The sequence below is a fragment of the Seriola lalandi genome, unplaced genomic scaffold (genome assembly GCF_002814215.2).
Source record: "Seriola lalandi dorsalis isolate HSWRI2012SDOR001 ecotype SW California unplaced genomic scaffold, Sedor1 jcf7180002054862, whole genome shotgun sequence".
Taxonomy (NCBI): domain Eukaryota; kingdom Metazoa; phylum Chordata; class Actinopteri; order Carangiformes; family Carangidae; genus Seriola; species Seriola lalandi.
Genome location: NW_019525415.1, coordinates 456,671 through 471,465, shown reverse-complemented (window position 1 = coordinate 471,465; position 14,795 = coordinate 456,671). Strand labels below are relative to the sequence as shown.

The following is a 14,795-nucleotide window of genomic DNA, read 5'->3' as shown; positions in this document are numbered from 1 at the left end:
TGTCCTCACCTCTGAGCCAAAACGTGCATATGGTTTGCAGGAAAATGCTGATGTCAGTTATATTTAGGGAAAACACCATTATAGATTTCAGATATCCTGGCATTGGTTTAATAGGTATGATGGATGATTTTGCATTGTATGAGGGCATTTCTTGTACAAATGGAAAGGTTATGAACACGATGCAAAATATAAGACTATAGGTTGATATTTCCTCTCCTAAACTTTCATCCCACTGTTGAGGGGTTTGACGTTTCCTGTCACTTTTATTGTGAACAAATGGAAAATATCCTGCAATACTTTATTGTACAAGATCTTTTGAATGACACAATTGTAAAAACCTCCAAACCTCCAGTCAGTAATTATCATATGACGAACATCTTTCAAAATTAAATAGTTGCTTCTTACATAAACACATGTACTATATTCAGCTTCATGTCGATCTAAAAAGCAGGATTAAACCCTCGACTCCTCTACATGTCAGCTGCTGACCTGTGTTTGATCCAGTCACAGCTGGGTCAAGCTGCCATTCCCAATAAAACTCACTGGGCCACCTCTTTCAATGAGCCCAGTGCGGACAGTGTGATGACATCCGACTGGTTGGTGTTTAGCCTGGTGTTAATCACTGTGTGGTGAGAATGACTTATTGTTGCTCCAAGCTGAAAGACTTTTTTCCCGATAATTGCTTAACAAGTTTTACCAATGTAAAAGGAAATCCCCTCCATGCTGAGCACATGCTGTAAGCTGCAAGCTGCTCATTAAGGAGGAGAAAATGTAAACACTTCCGTCCAGGAATACATTAAACATATGGTTCAGCATTTAACAGTAACAGCTCACAGGCAAGGCAAGTTTACTTCTATAGCACATTTAATTACAAGTAAACACAAACAGCAACTAGTAACATATAGAAAGTCATAATGAATACAAGAAAATGCAACAATATAAGAAAAAGGAGGAAGTTGTAGAAGTTTTCTTGGACAACACTTCACAAATAGTTCAAATTCAGCTCTTGTTCATCAGGGTAATTTCGCAAAGTGCCTCCACCTGAGGTAGAAAATACATATAGAAAGATCTGGAAAATAAAATCTTATATCACAGATGAGGTTCAGGCACAGTGTCGGTGATGACTTTCAGGGGTTTTACCTTTTACCGCAGCTCGCTGCAGAAGCTCCAGAAGGACGGATGAAGCCAAAGAAAACCCCAGTCCACCACTGCTCTGGTCTGGAGTCACTGCGGAGACGCAGAACAAGACATTTGAAAAAGAAACATGAAATTGTCCTGGAAACCCAGATGTTGTCCTCAATAAACTGATCTAAAAAGGATTGGTAAATCATTAAGTAAGCATTGATAAAGTCATTACTTATAACTTATAAACCCTTTATGATGTCACTTATTAGAAAGTGATAGAGGCTTTTAAGAGTCAAATTTAATCCTGCTTGTCTGATGGTGAAACTGAAATTTAACATATTTTTTTTCAATATTTTAAATCATATTATAGCTGAAGCACATATTAGACCGACCTAAATGTACAGTGTCATCTTCCTCTCTGCTGGTGCGCTCCAACACTGAGCGGTGTCCCTCTGGAAAAGATCGACATACAACACTGTTTCCTCTGAATGTGACAAGACAAGCCAGTTCTTCACTGCTCTGAATGTGTTCTTACGTGCTCCTTTCAGGTATAGCATCGCCTGAGGAGTCCAGTTTCTCCGCTGAAAAATGACACAAACGATACAGGTTTATGTCACACTGATGTTTCTACACATTCATGATTAAATCCAAAGAAAAATTAGCTTTCACTAACCTGTGGCGCTGTCCAGCACTGGGTAACCAATGTCATCACAAACAACGTGACTATAAGAGACATTGTTGAACTCTGCAATCACATTCAGTTTCATTAAAAGTGGTGGGTGGACATTTCCTTACAAAATTATATTGTGATATTTTATGTATTTACTCAAAGGATCATTTAATATTATTACAGTTGTGTTTATGTCTTTTCACCCCAGCCTCCACTTAAGGGGACCAATAGGAGTTAAAGTTAAACAAATACATAAAAAAATGATTTCTGCCTTCAACATCATAGTGTGTTATAAACCATTTTTAAAAATGTTTTTATATAAATACTAAATGATGAAAAACACACACCTCACCACATTTTTAAAAATCTTAATCAACTTCACAAAACACACAAAAACACAGCAGGTGTTGCACTACACACAGTTACACCCACCCACCTTTCAGGAAAGCACATTATTAATAATAATACTTCCTGCTATATATAACAATATTCCAATTACCTTTGCATTATGATTATTTTTGGCACTGTCAGCTTCAACTGACATAAGAACATCTAATTATTAATTAAACATTTACATACTGCTTGTAAATGCTGAATAGTTGGAGTTAAAGTATTACCATTTAAACTCTCCTCGGTTAATTAAATGTAATTTAAAAATTGGCATATATTCATGCAAGTTTTCCAAAGGAAAAAGACATTTTATTGAATTAGAGAAGATTTTTTTCCCAAAATCTTACAAGAAAAAACACTAACAAAAACAACAACTACTAATAATAACAATAATGATAATAATGATAATAATGATAACGTAATTATGAGATTTAGTAATAGCTTACCGTTAATTGTATTTTCCCCTGCAGGCTGCAGTTTGTGTTTAAATGCTTGATTTGTGATTCGTCCTTGTCACTGCTCCTACATTATAAACAAAAAAGCAAACCACCTCATTATCAGCGTCAGTGATGAGGCTGATCGGTAGCTTAATGACATCACACATAATATTTCAATTGACGAGAGTGACAGGTGCTGTTAAAACTGTCACTGCTCATTAATCACAGACACAGGAAAGAGATCTAAACTTTTCAGACTCATGATCAGCAGCAGGAGAGTCTCCTAACCAGGTCACCACATGATGACGAGACTGGTGAGGTTTTATGAATGAAGCTGATGTGATGACAGCTTGTATGTGGGTGTAGACACATGCAGGAGGCCTGAGGCTGAGGAATGTGTAAAAGCTGCAAATGTTGGTGAACATGTTGATGATTTCTATAAAAAGCTGCACCTGTCATTACGTGTCATAAAGTAACCAGTGAACACTTTAAGATACAGCCCACACTTATCATAAGACAATGGGCCTGTTAATGCCTCCTACTTACAGCAAGAGCAAGACACCTGGATAAAAAGATTTCAGACTTAACCATCAATGAGTAATGCAGTTCCAGCACTGAAGGGTTTAGACTGGCTGTTCAGTGGGAACCTAACACTAGTGGTGTTTTGCAGAAATACTGTAGGTGTGTTGGATCAGCAGTTGAATAGAAAAGCTGCTGAGGCAGAAAAACCATCAAAACTGTGTTTGAAAAGAGACGTTATGTGAAAAAACTACATCACTGAAATTAAAATGCCAGACGCTGTTCTGTTTGACTTCACAACATCAGAGCAAAGAAATGACTTGATTGAAAAGAAGAGAATGGACGTTTCCAGTTTTCCTGGCAGGCAAGTTTTAAACAAATCCCTGATTTAACCCAAATATCTGAACCAGTCGTTAGGATTTTAGAGCGGTGACATGAATTGTAAAGCTGTGTGTGCACACATTCGCTGTGCTGCAAATTCAATATAAAATGACCATAACGAGAAGTAAAACAACAGCTTTGATTGTGTTTCGTTATAGTTTGTTTTGTGTCTCTTTGTGGTTGTTTAGTCTATTTGTAATAATTTAGTGTCTTGTAGGTGTTTTGCGTCTCTTTGTAGCTGGTCTGTCTCTTTCAGTGACATTTTCCAGGTGCGTTGGCCCCTTCATTCACTTATTGTTGTAAATGTACAGTGAAACAGAAGAAGACCATGAAGAACAATGGAGTAACAAATGGATATTTCATTGGAAATATGAAACAAATGAAACTCTCAAGTATTGTTTTTAAACACTGGGCACAGCGCTGGGAAACAGAAAGTTTGTGAAATAAATACATACCTTTGTTCAAACTGTTTAATTAAAGGGTAGAAAGGGGAAAACAGTCGCACATTAATTACAGCCCACTGGAATTAATTATCCTAGGTGACATATTCAAAACTTCAATCCCTGCAGCAAAAATATACAACAAATGTATAAAAGACACACTTTATTTCAAGTATGCACGTACAAAAGTTACAGTAAAACATCTCCATGACAAGCTTCTTAAACCTTTTCCACAACACAACAGTTCAGGTTTCTTTGCCTAAGTAACATTTAGCTCAACCTTCTTTATTTTGATGTACAAAATTCCAGTAACACTTCATAGAGGAACTCAAAGATGCTCTCAGTGACTGTTGAGGCACACAATCTGAAGGAGTGGAGGCTATAAAAGGTCCCTGCCACCCCGAGGAGTTGATCCAGTGGTCCCAAATTATTAGTCCATAAATATCAGACTGGAATGATACAAAAGAAGGAGACCTGCTTCCAGCCTTTAAAATAAAAAAATCTCTTGGTAACTTTGTCCAGTGGCACTTACATACAAAACAATTTCCTTCTGACAGAGGAAACTTCATGTCAGTCAAATGTCCACAAATAAACTTGTGTCTTATGTGCAGATGTTTGGGTTCACAGTTCTGGAGTGGCAATGACCAAAATGTACAGTAACTATAAGAAGCTATGATAAATACTGAAACTCTCCTCCAATACAAAAACAGCCCACTCTTATACCATAGTGTTGCTCTCGCCAATTTTGTCCACCAGCTGAAAATGAGAAAGAAAAGAATCCAGGGTTATTTATGAGCTGAAAGTTTTACAACTTATACAGAGCCACATAAAAAATATTCAATGCAAGGTTCAAAGCTCAGAGGAAAATATCTGTGAGGAGTGAAAATAGAAATGTTATGCAGACCTCTGTATGCATTAATTTTCTGATCGATATTGTATCTGTGTCTTCACTACAAACACTTCTGACTACGATTATTCAAGCATCTTTTTAGGAGAAAATTAACTACAAATTTCTCAGCGCCATATTTGTAAAATGTTAAGTGTGCTGAATACAGTACAGTAAATACAGTGCACCGTATACACCAGAGAACTGATCCCGAATACTGACTGTCTTTATGAACCTATGAAGGCCTCACAGACAACATCCCATGAGGCTGAGTTCAGTACAACAGAGACACTGTTCTTTCGTGACACAAGAGGGAGACTGTCAGAGCTCAAATTTCAGTAAAAGCCTTTGCATCATATTTTACACCCAGTTTTTCTAAAGTCCTTTAACTGCTTTCACACACTTTAGAAGTGGCTAAATATTATTAGTGATGAATTATCCATCTCAAACATGTTTTATGTCTAATAATTTAAATGCATGTTCAGTTTGCACGGTTTAATGGTCGACATGATACTTACAGTGCTGATCCCTGGTAAACTGAGCAAAGACCCGAGCACAGGTACTCGTCTGATGAAGCCGACTGCCACTGGGAAGAATCCCCTGTTAAAGAGAATGAGGTGAGACCAAAATCAATTCACATTTTTTTCAAGGATCTGATGACAAAGTGCTTGTGTTCCTTCTGTTTTAGCTAACCTGAATAAGAGGAAGAAACCGTAGATCTCCAGAACGACTCCAATGATCGGCCAGCCAATCAAAACCACAAAAACTCCCCCCAGGAAGAAACTGGTGGCTTTTACTTTGTGTTTCTGGAAGAAAAATCTGAACGTACGCTCCAGGCCGATGACAAAGGACAGACCGGAGACAAACAGAATCTGTATGACAAGCACAGACACAAAACATCACAAGTCTGACATCTTTCAGAGGATAAAAGGGACATTTTTCAAAGTGCGGTGACATCACTGATCAACTCACATTTCCAATGGCGAGTAGTGCTTTATCGAAAAACAGCATCATTCCAAAAAAGAGGAAAAACACGCCGAACCCTGTCAGCCCCATCCCAATTTCTGTATATTTTAAGAGACAAAGGAGATGTTAGTATGTGCACGGGTTATATCACACATCGTCATACACTATTACTGGAATAATGTTTTAATATCCATGGAGAAACTGACTCTAATGAGGTAAAACAAACAGCACAACAAAGGTATTCAAAATATCAATTACACTACTGTGTGCAAAATATGGAGTGCAAAATCAGTCGTTGTCCAACTTAACAAGGAAATAACTATAAGGACATAAGGATGTCTTCAAATTGCTTAATTTGTCCAACAAACAGTCCGAAATAAAAATTAAAAAAAGACATTCAATTTACAATAAAATAAAATAAAAAACAAGCAGAAAATCTTCACATTTGAAAAACTGAAACCAAAAGATGAAGTTGTTTAAATAAAATACTGGCCTACACAACAAATAATGAAGAAAAATGTAACATAAAATATAAAAATATTACCACTTTATTTTAAATACTTTGCAATGACGTATTGATGCGTGACGTAACGTTGCTCTCGGCCAATAGTGTTTGAGCTTTCAGCTTCACACGTTCAGCTGAACCGGCCTCTACACAGAAACGGTAATGTTACAAAGACAAAGAACAGCAAGGAAACACAAGCTGGACTTACTTTGTGAATCCGTGAGTGAGATCATTTTGGCGGGAGCAGGAGAGTTTAATAAAATCACACGATGCTCGTAACGAATCAGACCCGCTGCTTTTGATGTTGGCGCTAACCAAACTGTTGATACTACAGCAGCGGTGAAGGCAAAGCTAGCGGCTTGTTACGCCACGTCCTCCCGAGCCACGTAAACACGTATTTCACCAAAGATCGTCTATGGAACCGAGTTTGGTCTACAATTTACGCCTAATCAAACACAAACTGTCTTTCTACTGGCCTGACACTCCTATTGTTTTCTACGTTTATCATACAGCTTTAGATACATGTTGTTTTGATGGTTAAGATGTTATAGGCAGGGCGTTGAGCCTGTCACACCACCATATGCATCACCATGTGTTATTAAAATTCCATAGTAAATTACTTCCTGAGGCCTCTGGCATGTTTATGTCCGTGTTAATCCAGATCCAAGTATGAGTGAATGGAGCGTTTCTTTTTGACAGAAAACTCTGTTGTGAAATAATTTATTGGTGTGGTGCAAAAACAGCAGTGAGTGCTTTGGAGGTGCTGCCCAGAATGAGCAGTGTAGAGCCATTTAACTGCTCTATCTGCCTCTGTGAGGTATCCGGTAAATCGGGCAGAGTGAGCGCTCTTCAACTTTTTAAGACTTTAAGATTTACGCATGCACTTTCGAACGTCTGTGCGTCACAATTGCGCAGTGATTACGTTGGAAACTCGTTAATTTAGGCAATTTGTTCGTTTTTTTTCTTAGATATTACACTAACATTTAGTAATACTAATATATGTAATTTATTCGTAATGTTGTTTTAGATACGGAGAACGTTAAGGACACTGCGTACCCTTTTCCGTGATGTCACAGATGAACTACAACTCCCATCAGCGCCGGGAGTAAGGAAGAGCGCAATCTAAGATTCAGACGTGTTCAACTGAAACAGGAGTTTGTGTCGAAGAAAAGAGACCTTCTCTAAACTCAAACCACTGCTCCTTTGCAAATATGTATCGATCAGAAACATAGAGTGAAACATTTTCTGCAGAGTTTTTTTCAGCTGTAAATCATCATGGGGACAGTTTTTGCCATTTTTCTTGTTTTTGTCGGATGTTGTAGCAATGTGGTGTCTCTGGAGCTGCTTGTAAGGTCAGTGACAAACTTCATAATGTTAATGTGCTAGGTCCACGTTACTGCATAAAAGTTCTCACAGCTGTTACATCATTTTGTTTTGACGTCCCTCTGCAGCAGCATGTGTTACTGTATCTTAGTACCAAGTGTAGTTACTGTGGTTTGATGCATTAGCATGTTTTCAGATGTGGAAAGTGATAGTTTTAGGGCTAATGTAGCTCTTATTAAGTAGCTCGGTAGCTCACATATTTGTTTTGTTTTTGTTTTAGTGATGTTCATGAAGTGTTCTCCTGAAGTGACTGTGTGAAGGCAAAAGTTACAGACAAGCCACAGTTATCACACAACACAAACAAGGAGGAGGCATTAAAGTGTGTTTAAAAGCCATTTTCCTCCTAATGCTTTGTGTTGAGGTTTCCCTGATGAAACAAAATAGAGCAGAGGATAAGTTATCCTAAAGGTCATTCTTGTTCCCAAAGTGCTCAATATACATAGAAAAATAATAAGTTGGCATATATAGTATGTGTATACATATAGAGCTGTAATGATTACTCAATCAAAAGTAAATTACCCTGCAGCTGTTCTGATAATTGATCTTTTTTTTTTTTTTTTAAAGCAAAAATGCCAAAAATAATCTGGTTCCTTCTTCTACTGTGTGAAAATTTGCTAATTTTCTCAGTGTTATGTCAGTGTTAATTGAACATATTTTTGTTTTGGACACACACAAGTAATCTGATGATGTCATTAAGACAATGCGCTGGTCATTTTTCACTGTTTTCTTACATTTTATAGACCAATTGAGTAATCAAATAATTGAGAAATTAATCCGTAAATTGATCAATAATGAAAATAATACATACACACTGAAATAAAATAAAACAAAATAGAAGTAAAAAGTATGATAAAAGTTGTGATTTACAATATTTAAAAATACCACAGACAAGAGAATAAATAAACATGAACATATTGTCAGTAGTCATCTGTTTTTATCTTCATGCCTCTCTTAAGAGAGTTTCCAGGATGCGGCAACATCGTCACCTTCGCTCAGTTTGTATTCATCGCATTAGAGGGATTCATCTTTGAAACAAACTTTGGGAGGAAGAAACCAGCAATCCCTATCAGGTAATGAAAACACTCAACTCACTGATGGAGCCTAAATTTCCTGATGCAGAATAGAACAGACACTAAAACAAACCCCCTTGTGCCTCTTTTTCCCAGTAACTATGTGATCATGGTGACGATGTTCTTCACAGTCAGTGTGATCAACAATTACGCTCTCAACTTCAACATCGCCATGCCGCTGCACATGATCTTCAGATCGGTACGACTTCCTACTTTTCACCTTCACTTTCAAATGTTTCCTGTTGTCAAACAACCTCCACCCATCCCCTCCATCTCCATGGTTTAACCTGCTGCTTGTGTCTTTGCAGGGATCACTAATCGCTAACATGATCCTGGGAATAATCATCCTGAAGAAAAGGTATCTCTGCCTCCTCTGACAGCTCAAAACATCTCCGTCTAACAAACATTTCATCCCTTTTCTAGTCTGCACCATCACAGTACGTCCACGTGCAGAATTAATACAGTTGTTTGTATCCCACCTTCTCTCTCGGCAGGTACTCAGCCAGTAAATATCTGTCTATAGCTTTAGTGTCAGCTGGTATCTTCATCTGCACCATCATGTCTGCCAAACAAGTGGTGAGTCTTCTGCAGAACAAGTCACATTTTCCACACATTGTTGCTGGTCGTTATGCAACAATATAATCCTTCAGTTCAAGACAATTTTCTCTCTGAACATACACAGTCTTGACCTTGATATATAATGTTTTTTATGCTTTTTGTCATTTGTCGTTTTGTCTCTGCAGAATGTGGCAAATGATGGATCAGAAGAACAAGGATTTTATACTTTCATGCATTGGCTTATGGGTGAGTTTCCAGTCCCACACTCTTTGTTCTAGGGCTGCAACCTTGATTATTTTCATTATCTATTGAAGGGTCGATGTGTATTGTTGTTTTTGATAACCCAGTTAATCGCTCAGTCAGTAAATTTCCAGAAAATGTTGAAAATGTCCATCATAATTTACCAGATTTTGGATTTAATGTGTCATAAAAGAGAGAAAATTCAATGAATGTGCACAATATAGATGCTGGTACCAGTGAATGCTTGGTATTTGTCTTGATAAATCATAAATCAGAATATTTCTATCATTTGGTTGAGTCGATTGACCAATTGTTCCAGCTCTCAGTCACACCTGGCCGAGGTACAACAGTTGAAAGTTAGTCTTTTGGCAACGCAGTTACATTTACATAAATGAAAATGAAATTTGAATAAATACCGTAGATCTCTTTGATAGATGGATAAAGTAGATTTAATACTAAGAATCAGCAACATAAACAGCACGTTGTAAAATTAAAGCTTTTTTGTTTTTCTTGTTCATTTGTGTTTTGTAGGTATCGCCATGTTGACCTTTGCTCTGCTGATGTCTGCGAGGATGGGCATTTTCCAGGAGATGCTGTACAAGACTTATGGAAAACACTCCAAAGAGGCTCTCTTCTATAATGTGAGTTTTCTTCTGAACAAAACATTCAAACTACCGCAGAGAAATTCAAGCTTCATTTGAGCTTCTGTCTTGGGAATAACTGTTCGGTCACATGTTTTACATTCCTCTAATTTAAGCTGATGAATGTAAATAATGTTTTTCATCTCTCGTGTCTTTCTCAGCACTGCCTGCCTCTGCCGGGCTTCCTGCTTTTCTCCACAGACATCTACAAACACTGTGTCCTCTTCAGTCAGAGCAGTGAGTTACATCGACTCACTCAAGGAACTTTGTGGGTTTATGTTCTCGACCTTGTGTCTTTGCTCACTGATGTGAATAAATATCTTTTCTTTTCAGCTCCTGTAGTCGTTCCTGTGGTTGGAGTCACCATGCCGATAATGTGGCTTTACCTGCTGATCAACATCATCACACAGTATCCTGCCCAAAAAAGTCTGATATTACCTGCTCATATTTATTTGTCTACAGTAACACTTATTAGTCTATTGCAGTGGTTCTTAATGTCCACAAAGGGTCACAAGATGATTAAGAGAAAAGAAGAAAACATTATTTTTAATGACTTGTTCCTATCTTTTCTTTCCTCTGATGAAACACTTGATAGTTTTTCCTCCTTGTGCCTTTTAAAGGGGGGGAGCAAGTAGACACAGTGTTTCAATGTAAGGAGTCACATTAAGATGGGTCAGCAAATTTCATTAGTGTTTTTAAGCACCAATTGAAGTGTGTCTGAAGGATCAAGTTGTTCTGGAAGGTTTTGAAGGAAACATTTAGTCACAGTTAGTCTAAATCCTTAGTCATCTAAATCAGGACAGTTTGCAAATTTTAGCCTTTACAGTGTTTTAAAGTTCTTGTACAGCTGAGTCTGTTAAGACAACATTAACCACCAATACACAGAAAGGATATGTAGTTAATTAAGCGCGTGTAAGTTGTTAGGTAGAAAAAAAAAACTTCCTCATACTAAGGAAAAATACTAAACCACTAAGAACATTTTACTTATCTCACATGACACCTCGACTGAGTCACAAGCCAAAACAAGCTTGAGAACATATTGCTGCTCTAGTGTATATACAGTCATGAAATGTTCTTTTGTTTATGATATAGACTGTACAGCATTTTACATATGTGTTTTCTGTTAATAAACTGGTTCATACACTACAAACACACACACACACACACAAACCATCACAATAATACATGAAGAAATCAACATACTTGTAAATATGCCACTAACAAAGTAATAATGAGTGTTGTTAGACTTTAACCAGTTTCTTCAGGTACGTGTGCATCCGTGGTGTTTTCATTCTGACCACAGAGTGCGCCTCGCTGACCGTCACTCTGGTGGTGACGCTGAGAAAGTTCCTCAGCCTCATCTTCTCCATCCTTTACTTCCAAAACCCCTTCACTACCTGGCACTGGGTGGGCACGGCTGTGGTCTTCCTGGGCACTCTGCTGTACACGGAGGTGTGGAGCAGCGTTCGGACGGCTCTGCGTGGACCCGTCGTCAAGGACAAGAAGGCAGAGTGAAGAAGAGGGGACTGTACAAACAGCCACTTTGTTGGACTTAGAGATTGTTTTTGGTCGACCACCCTGCAGCAGCGATTTTTATAAAGCTATATCATTTTGATTTCATCCTTGATGACACATCATTGGTTATAGTGAACCCCTCACACACAAACACAACAGGTTAAAGGATGGTGCTGGCGATGTTCTGTATTTTTGTTATTGTCAACAATGTGATTACATGAAAAGACCAAAAGCAACAATGTGTTAGTCCACCTCTCAATACCTACTGACTCCTCTTCTGTCTGCGTTACTCAGCTCCAAGCCCCTTGGTTCCTGCTGAAGATGTACAGTATCTCACAAAAGTGAGTACACCCCTCACATTTTTGCAAATATTTCATTATATCTTTTCATGGGGCAACACTATAGAAATGAAACTTTGATACAACTTAAAGTAGTGAGTGTACAGCAGTATAGATTTACTGTCCTCTGAAAATAACTCAACACACAGCCATTAATGTCTAAACAGCTGGCAACACAAGTGAGTACACCTCACAGTGAACATGTTCAAATTGTGCCCAAATTGTCAATATTTTGTGTGACCACCATTATTATCTAGCACTGCCTTAACCCTCCTGGGCATGTAATTTACCAGAGCTGCACAGGTTGGTACTGGCATCCTCTTCCACTCCTCCATGATGACATCATGGCGCTGGTGGATGTTAGACACCATGCGCTCCTCCACCTTCCGCCTGAGGATGCCCCACAGGTGCTCAATTGGATTTAGGTCTGGAGACATTCTTGGCCAGTCCATCACCTTTACCTTCAGCTTCCTCAGCAAGGCAGTTGTCATCTTGGAGGTGTGTTTGGGGTCGTTATCATGTTGGAAAACTGGACATGCAGACCGCTTTGATGCAGTGTGTGGCGTATGGTCTGAGCACTGACAGGCTGACCCCCCCCACTTCCTCAACCTCTGCAGCAATGCAGGCAGCACTCATTCGTCTATTTTTTTAAGCCAGCCTCTGGATATGACGCTGAACACAAGGACTCAACTTCTTTGGTCGACCCTGGTGAGGCCTGTTCCGAGTGGAACCTGTCCTGGAAAACCGCTGTATGATCTTGGCCACCATGCTGTAGCTCTGTTTCAGCATGTTAGCAATCTTCTTAAAGCCTAGGCCATCTTTATGAAGAGCAACAATTCCATTTTTCAGATCCTCAGAGAGTTCTTTGCCATGAGGCGCCATGTTGAATATCCAGTGACCAGTATGAGAGAGAAAACACCAAATTTAACTGCCCTGCTCCCTATTCACACCTGAAACCTTGTAACACTAACGAGTCACATGACACCAGGGAGGAACAACGACACAATTGGGCACAATTTGAACATGTTCACTGTGAGGTGTACTCACTTGTGTTGCCAGCTGTTCAGACATTAATGGCTGTGTGTTGAGTTATTTTCAGAGGACAGTAAATCTACACTGCTATACAAGCTGTACACTCACTACTTTAAGTTATATCAAAGTTTCATTTCCATAGTGTTGTCCCATGAAATATTATAATAAAATATTTGCAAAAATGTGAGGGGTGCACTCACTTTTGTGAGATACTGTACATCATTAAAGCAGCTGTAATCAACATTTTTATATTGGTAATGGCTCACGTGACAACTTGTTACTGAGAGAGGTGCTTGTAGTGATGAAATTACTGCAGTTCTTCTCAGCTCCATGGAGCATTTTAGCATCGGACCCAGATAGCTCCCTGAGGAGTTGGTGGAGACCAAAAATGGAGATAAAAGAAGAGTGAATGTTGTAGTTATATTAATCAGGAAACACACCAGAAACACGACTCCGAGTCAGTGATGATCTTGTTCTCTGTCTGCTGGATGGGTAAACAAGCTAAATCAAGTTAAATGATTATGAGATGTGATCATGATCATCAGTAGTTATTTTTAGATGTGATTTATCATATAAATCAGTTTTCTAAAGCAAAAATCCCAAACGTTTGATTTTTAAGTTCTCAAATGGGAGAATATGCAGTTTTTTTGTGCGTTGGTTTTTTGTTTTGCGATTTTTTTTTTGTTTTGTTTTTGTTTTTGTCTGACATTATACTACATTAATTATTTTTAGGTTTTTGGTCAGTTGGACAAAACAAGACATTTGATGACACTGTTTTGTGCTCCAGGATATCGTGACGAGCATTCTTCCCTTTTTTCTTCATGTTTTATAGATCAGTTGAACATAGAATTGAGAAAATAATAGGCAAAATATTGTACAGCTGGGCACTGTAGTTTTAAGCAAACCGTACTCAAACAGGAGTAAATTGTTAATTAGTTAAGGACTGTTTTCAGCTGCAGATTAATACACGGTGCTTAAGTGAGTGTTTAGCAGCAGGACTGTGTATGTGGGATTGACTCAGAATAAACTTCAGAGCCCGTGTTCGTTGTAGTGAAGAGAGGTAGTGCAGCTGTGGCTCACTCGTGTTTTAATAACAACGCAGGTGTATGGCTCAGAGGAAAAATATCAGGTTATTGTTAGGATCAATTCGTTGGTGGTTTTCGTCTTTTCATGTGACAGAATATCACCAGTTATCTTTTAATATTAGTACCTCATTAGCAGTTTACATGTAAAATCATGTTGTGACTTTTTTTGTCTGTGATGTTTGATTATTTATTTGATAAAAGTGACAGCTAATTCACTCCATATTTACATTCATGCTGATCAGTAGGATTACACTGAACACTATAATGTGAATGGACTAAATACATTAATGTAGAAGAAGCAGCTGGAATCAGGATTATTACATCAGATACAGACTGTTAGAAATATAGAGGGATAATTTATGGAGTTCATGTATTTTATTTTTCATGTGTCCTTGTCATATTGTCTCAGGTGCACTGGAACAGCATTTGGAAATGTGGAAACATACACAGTTTAATAAATCTTCACACTCCCCGCCCACTGAAATTAAAATAACAACATAGCAGCAAATAGAGATTATTCCGTTTCCATGGCTGCAAAGTCAAAAGATAAAGTGTTTGAAAATGTATGGATTTTTTTTAAAGATAGCTTTTTATTATTTTTATGTTGGGACACA

General features: G+C 38.1%; 3 protein-coding genes across 3 annotated transcripts; 1 reads left to right on the top strand and 2 right to left on the bottom strand.

Moving 5' to 3' along the window:
- Positions 1-982: 982 nt before the first annotated feature.
- On the bottom strand, positions 983-1,863 carry LOC147817885 (spexin prohormone 1-like). Its single transcript, XM_087179744.1, has 5 exons — positions 1,799-1,863; positions 1,661-1,706; positions 1,518-1,577; positions 1,141-1,227; positions 983-1,041 (listed from the first exon to the last, which is right to left on the bottom strand). The coding sequence occupies exons 1-5, from the start codon at positions 1,859-1,861 to the stop codon at positions 983-985; spliced, it is 315 nt and encodes a 104-aa protein (XP_087035870.1). The 5' UTR covers positions 1,862-1,863.
- A 2,247-nt stretch (positions 1,864-4,110) lies between these two features.
- golt1bb (golgi transport 1Bb) lies at positions 4,111-6,684 on the bottom strand. The gene is made up of 5 exons (XM_023427767.2): positions 6,528-6,684; positions 5,821-5,912; positions 5,542-5,720; positions 5,367-5,448; positions 4,111-4,718 (listed from the first exon to the last, which is right to left on the bottom strand). The coding sequence occupies exons 1-5, from the start codon at positions 6,550-6,552 to the stop codon at positions 4,680-4,682; spliced, it is 417 nt and encodes a 138-aa protein (XP_023283535.1). The 5' UTR covers positions 6,553-6,684; the 3' UTR covers positions 4,111-4,679.
- Positions 6,510-14,653, top strand: slc35b4 (solute carrier family 35 member B4). The gene is made up of 11 exons (XM_023427759.2): positions 6,510-6,538; positions 7,347-7,671; positions 8,659-8,772; positions 8,869-8,971; positions 9,081-9,130; positions 9,267-9,348; positions 9,516-9,576; positions 10,102-10,211; positions 10,373-10,448; positions 10,545-10,620; positions 11,477-14,653. Exons 2-11 carry the CDS (start codon positions 7,595-7,597, stop codon positions 11,724-11,726), a joined length of 999 nt encoding a protein of 332 aa, XP_023283527.1. The 5' UTR covers positions 6,510-6,538; positions 7,347-7,594; the 3' UTR covers positions 11,727-14,653.
- The last annotated feature ends 142 nt before the right edge of the window (positions 14,654-14,795 follow it).

Bases quoted from the DNA above. Each gene is read 5' to 3' on its own strand.
- LOC147817885 (XM_087179744.1), bottom strand. From the start codon at position 1,861: ATGTCTCTTATAGTCACGTTGTTTGTGATGACATTGGTTACCCAGTGC. The intron at 1,578-1,660 runs GTAAGAACACAT...GATCTTTTCCAG, and splicing joins GCTATACCTGAAAGGAGCAC to AGGGACACCGCTCAGTGTTG. The intron at 1,042-1,140 runs GTAAAACCCCTG...TTTCTACCTCAG, and splicing joins GCAGCGAGCTGCGGTAAAAG to GTGGAGGCACTTTGCGAAAT.
- golt1bb (XM_023427767.2), bottom strand. From the start codon at position 6,552: ATGATCTCACTCACGGATTCACAAA. The intron at 5,913-6,527 runs GTAAGTCCAGCT...TAAAATATACAG, and splicing joins CTCACTCACGGATTCACAAA to AAATTGGGATGGGGCTGACA. The intron at 4,719-5,366 runs GTAAGTATCATG...TCTCATTTTCAG, and splicing joins GTTTACCAGGGATCAGCACT to CTGGTGGACAAAATTGGCGA.
- slc35b4 (XM_023427759.2), top strand. From the start codon at position 7,595: ATGGGGACAGTTTTTGCCATTTTTCTTGTTTTTGTCGGATGTTGTAGC. The intron at 9,349-9,515 runs GTGAGTCTTCTG...TTGTCTCTGCAG, and splicing joins TCATGTCTGCCAAACAAGTG to AATGTGGCAAATGATGGATC. The intron at 9,577-10,101 runs GTGAGTTTCCAG...TGTGTTTTGTAG, and splicing joins TTTCATGCATTGGCTTATGG to GTATCGCCATGTTGACCTTT.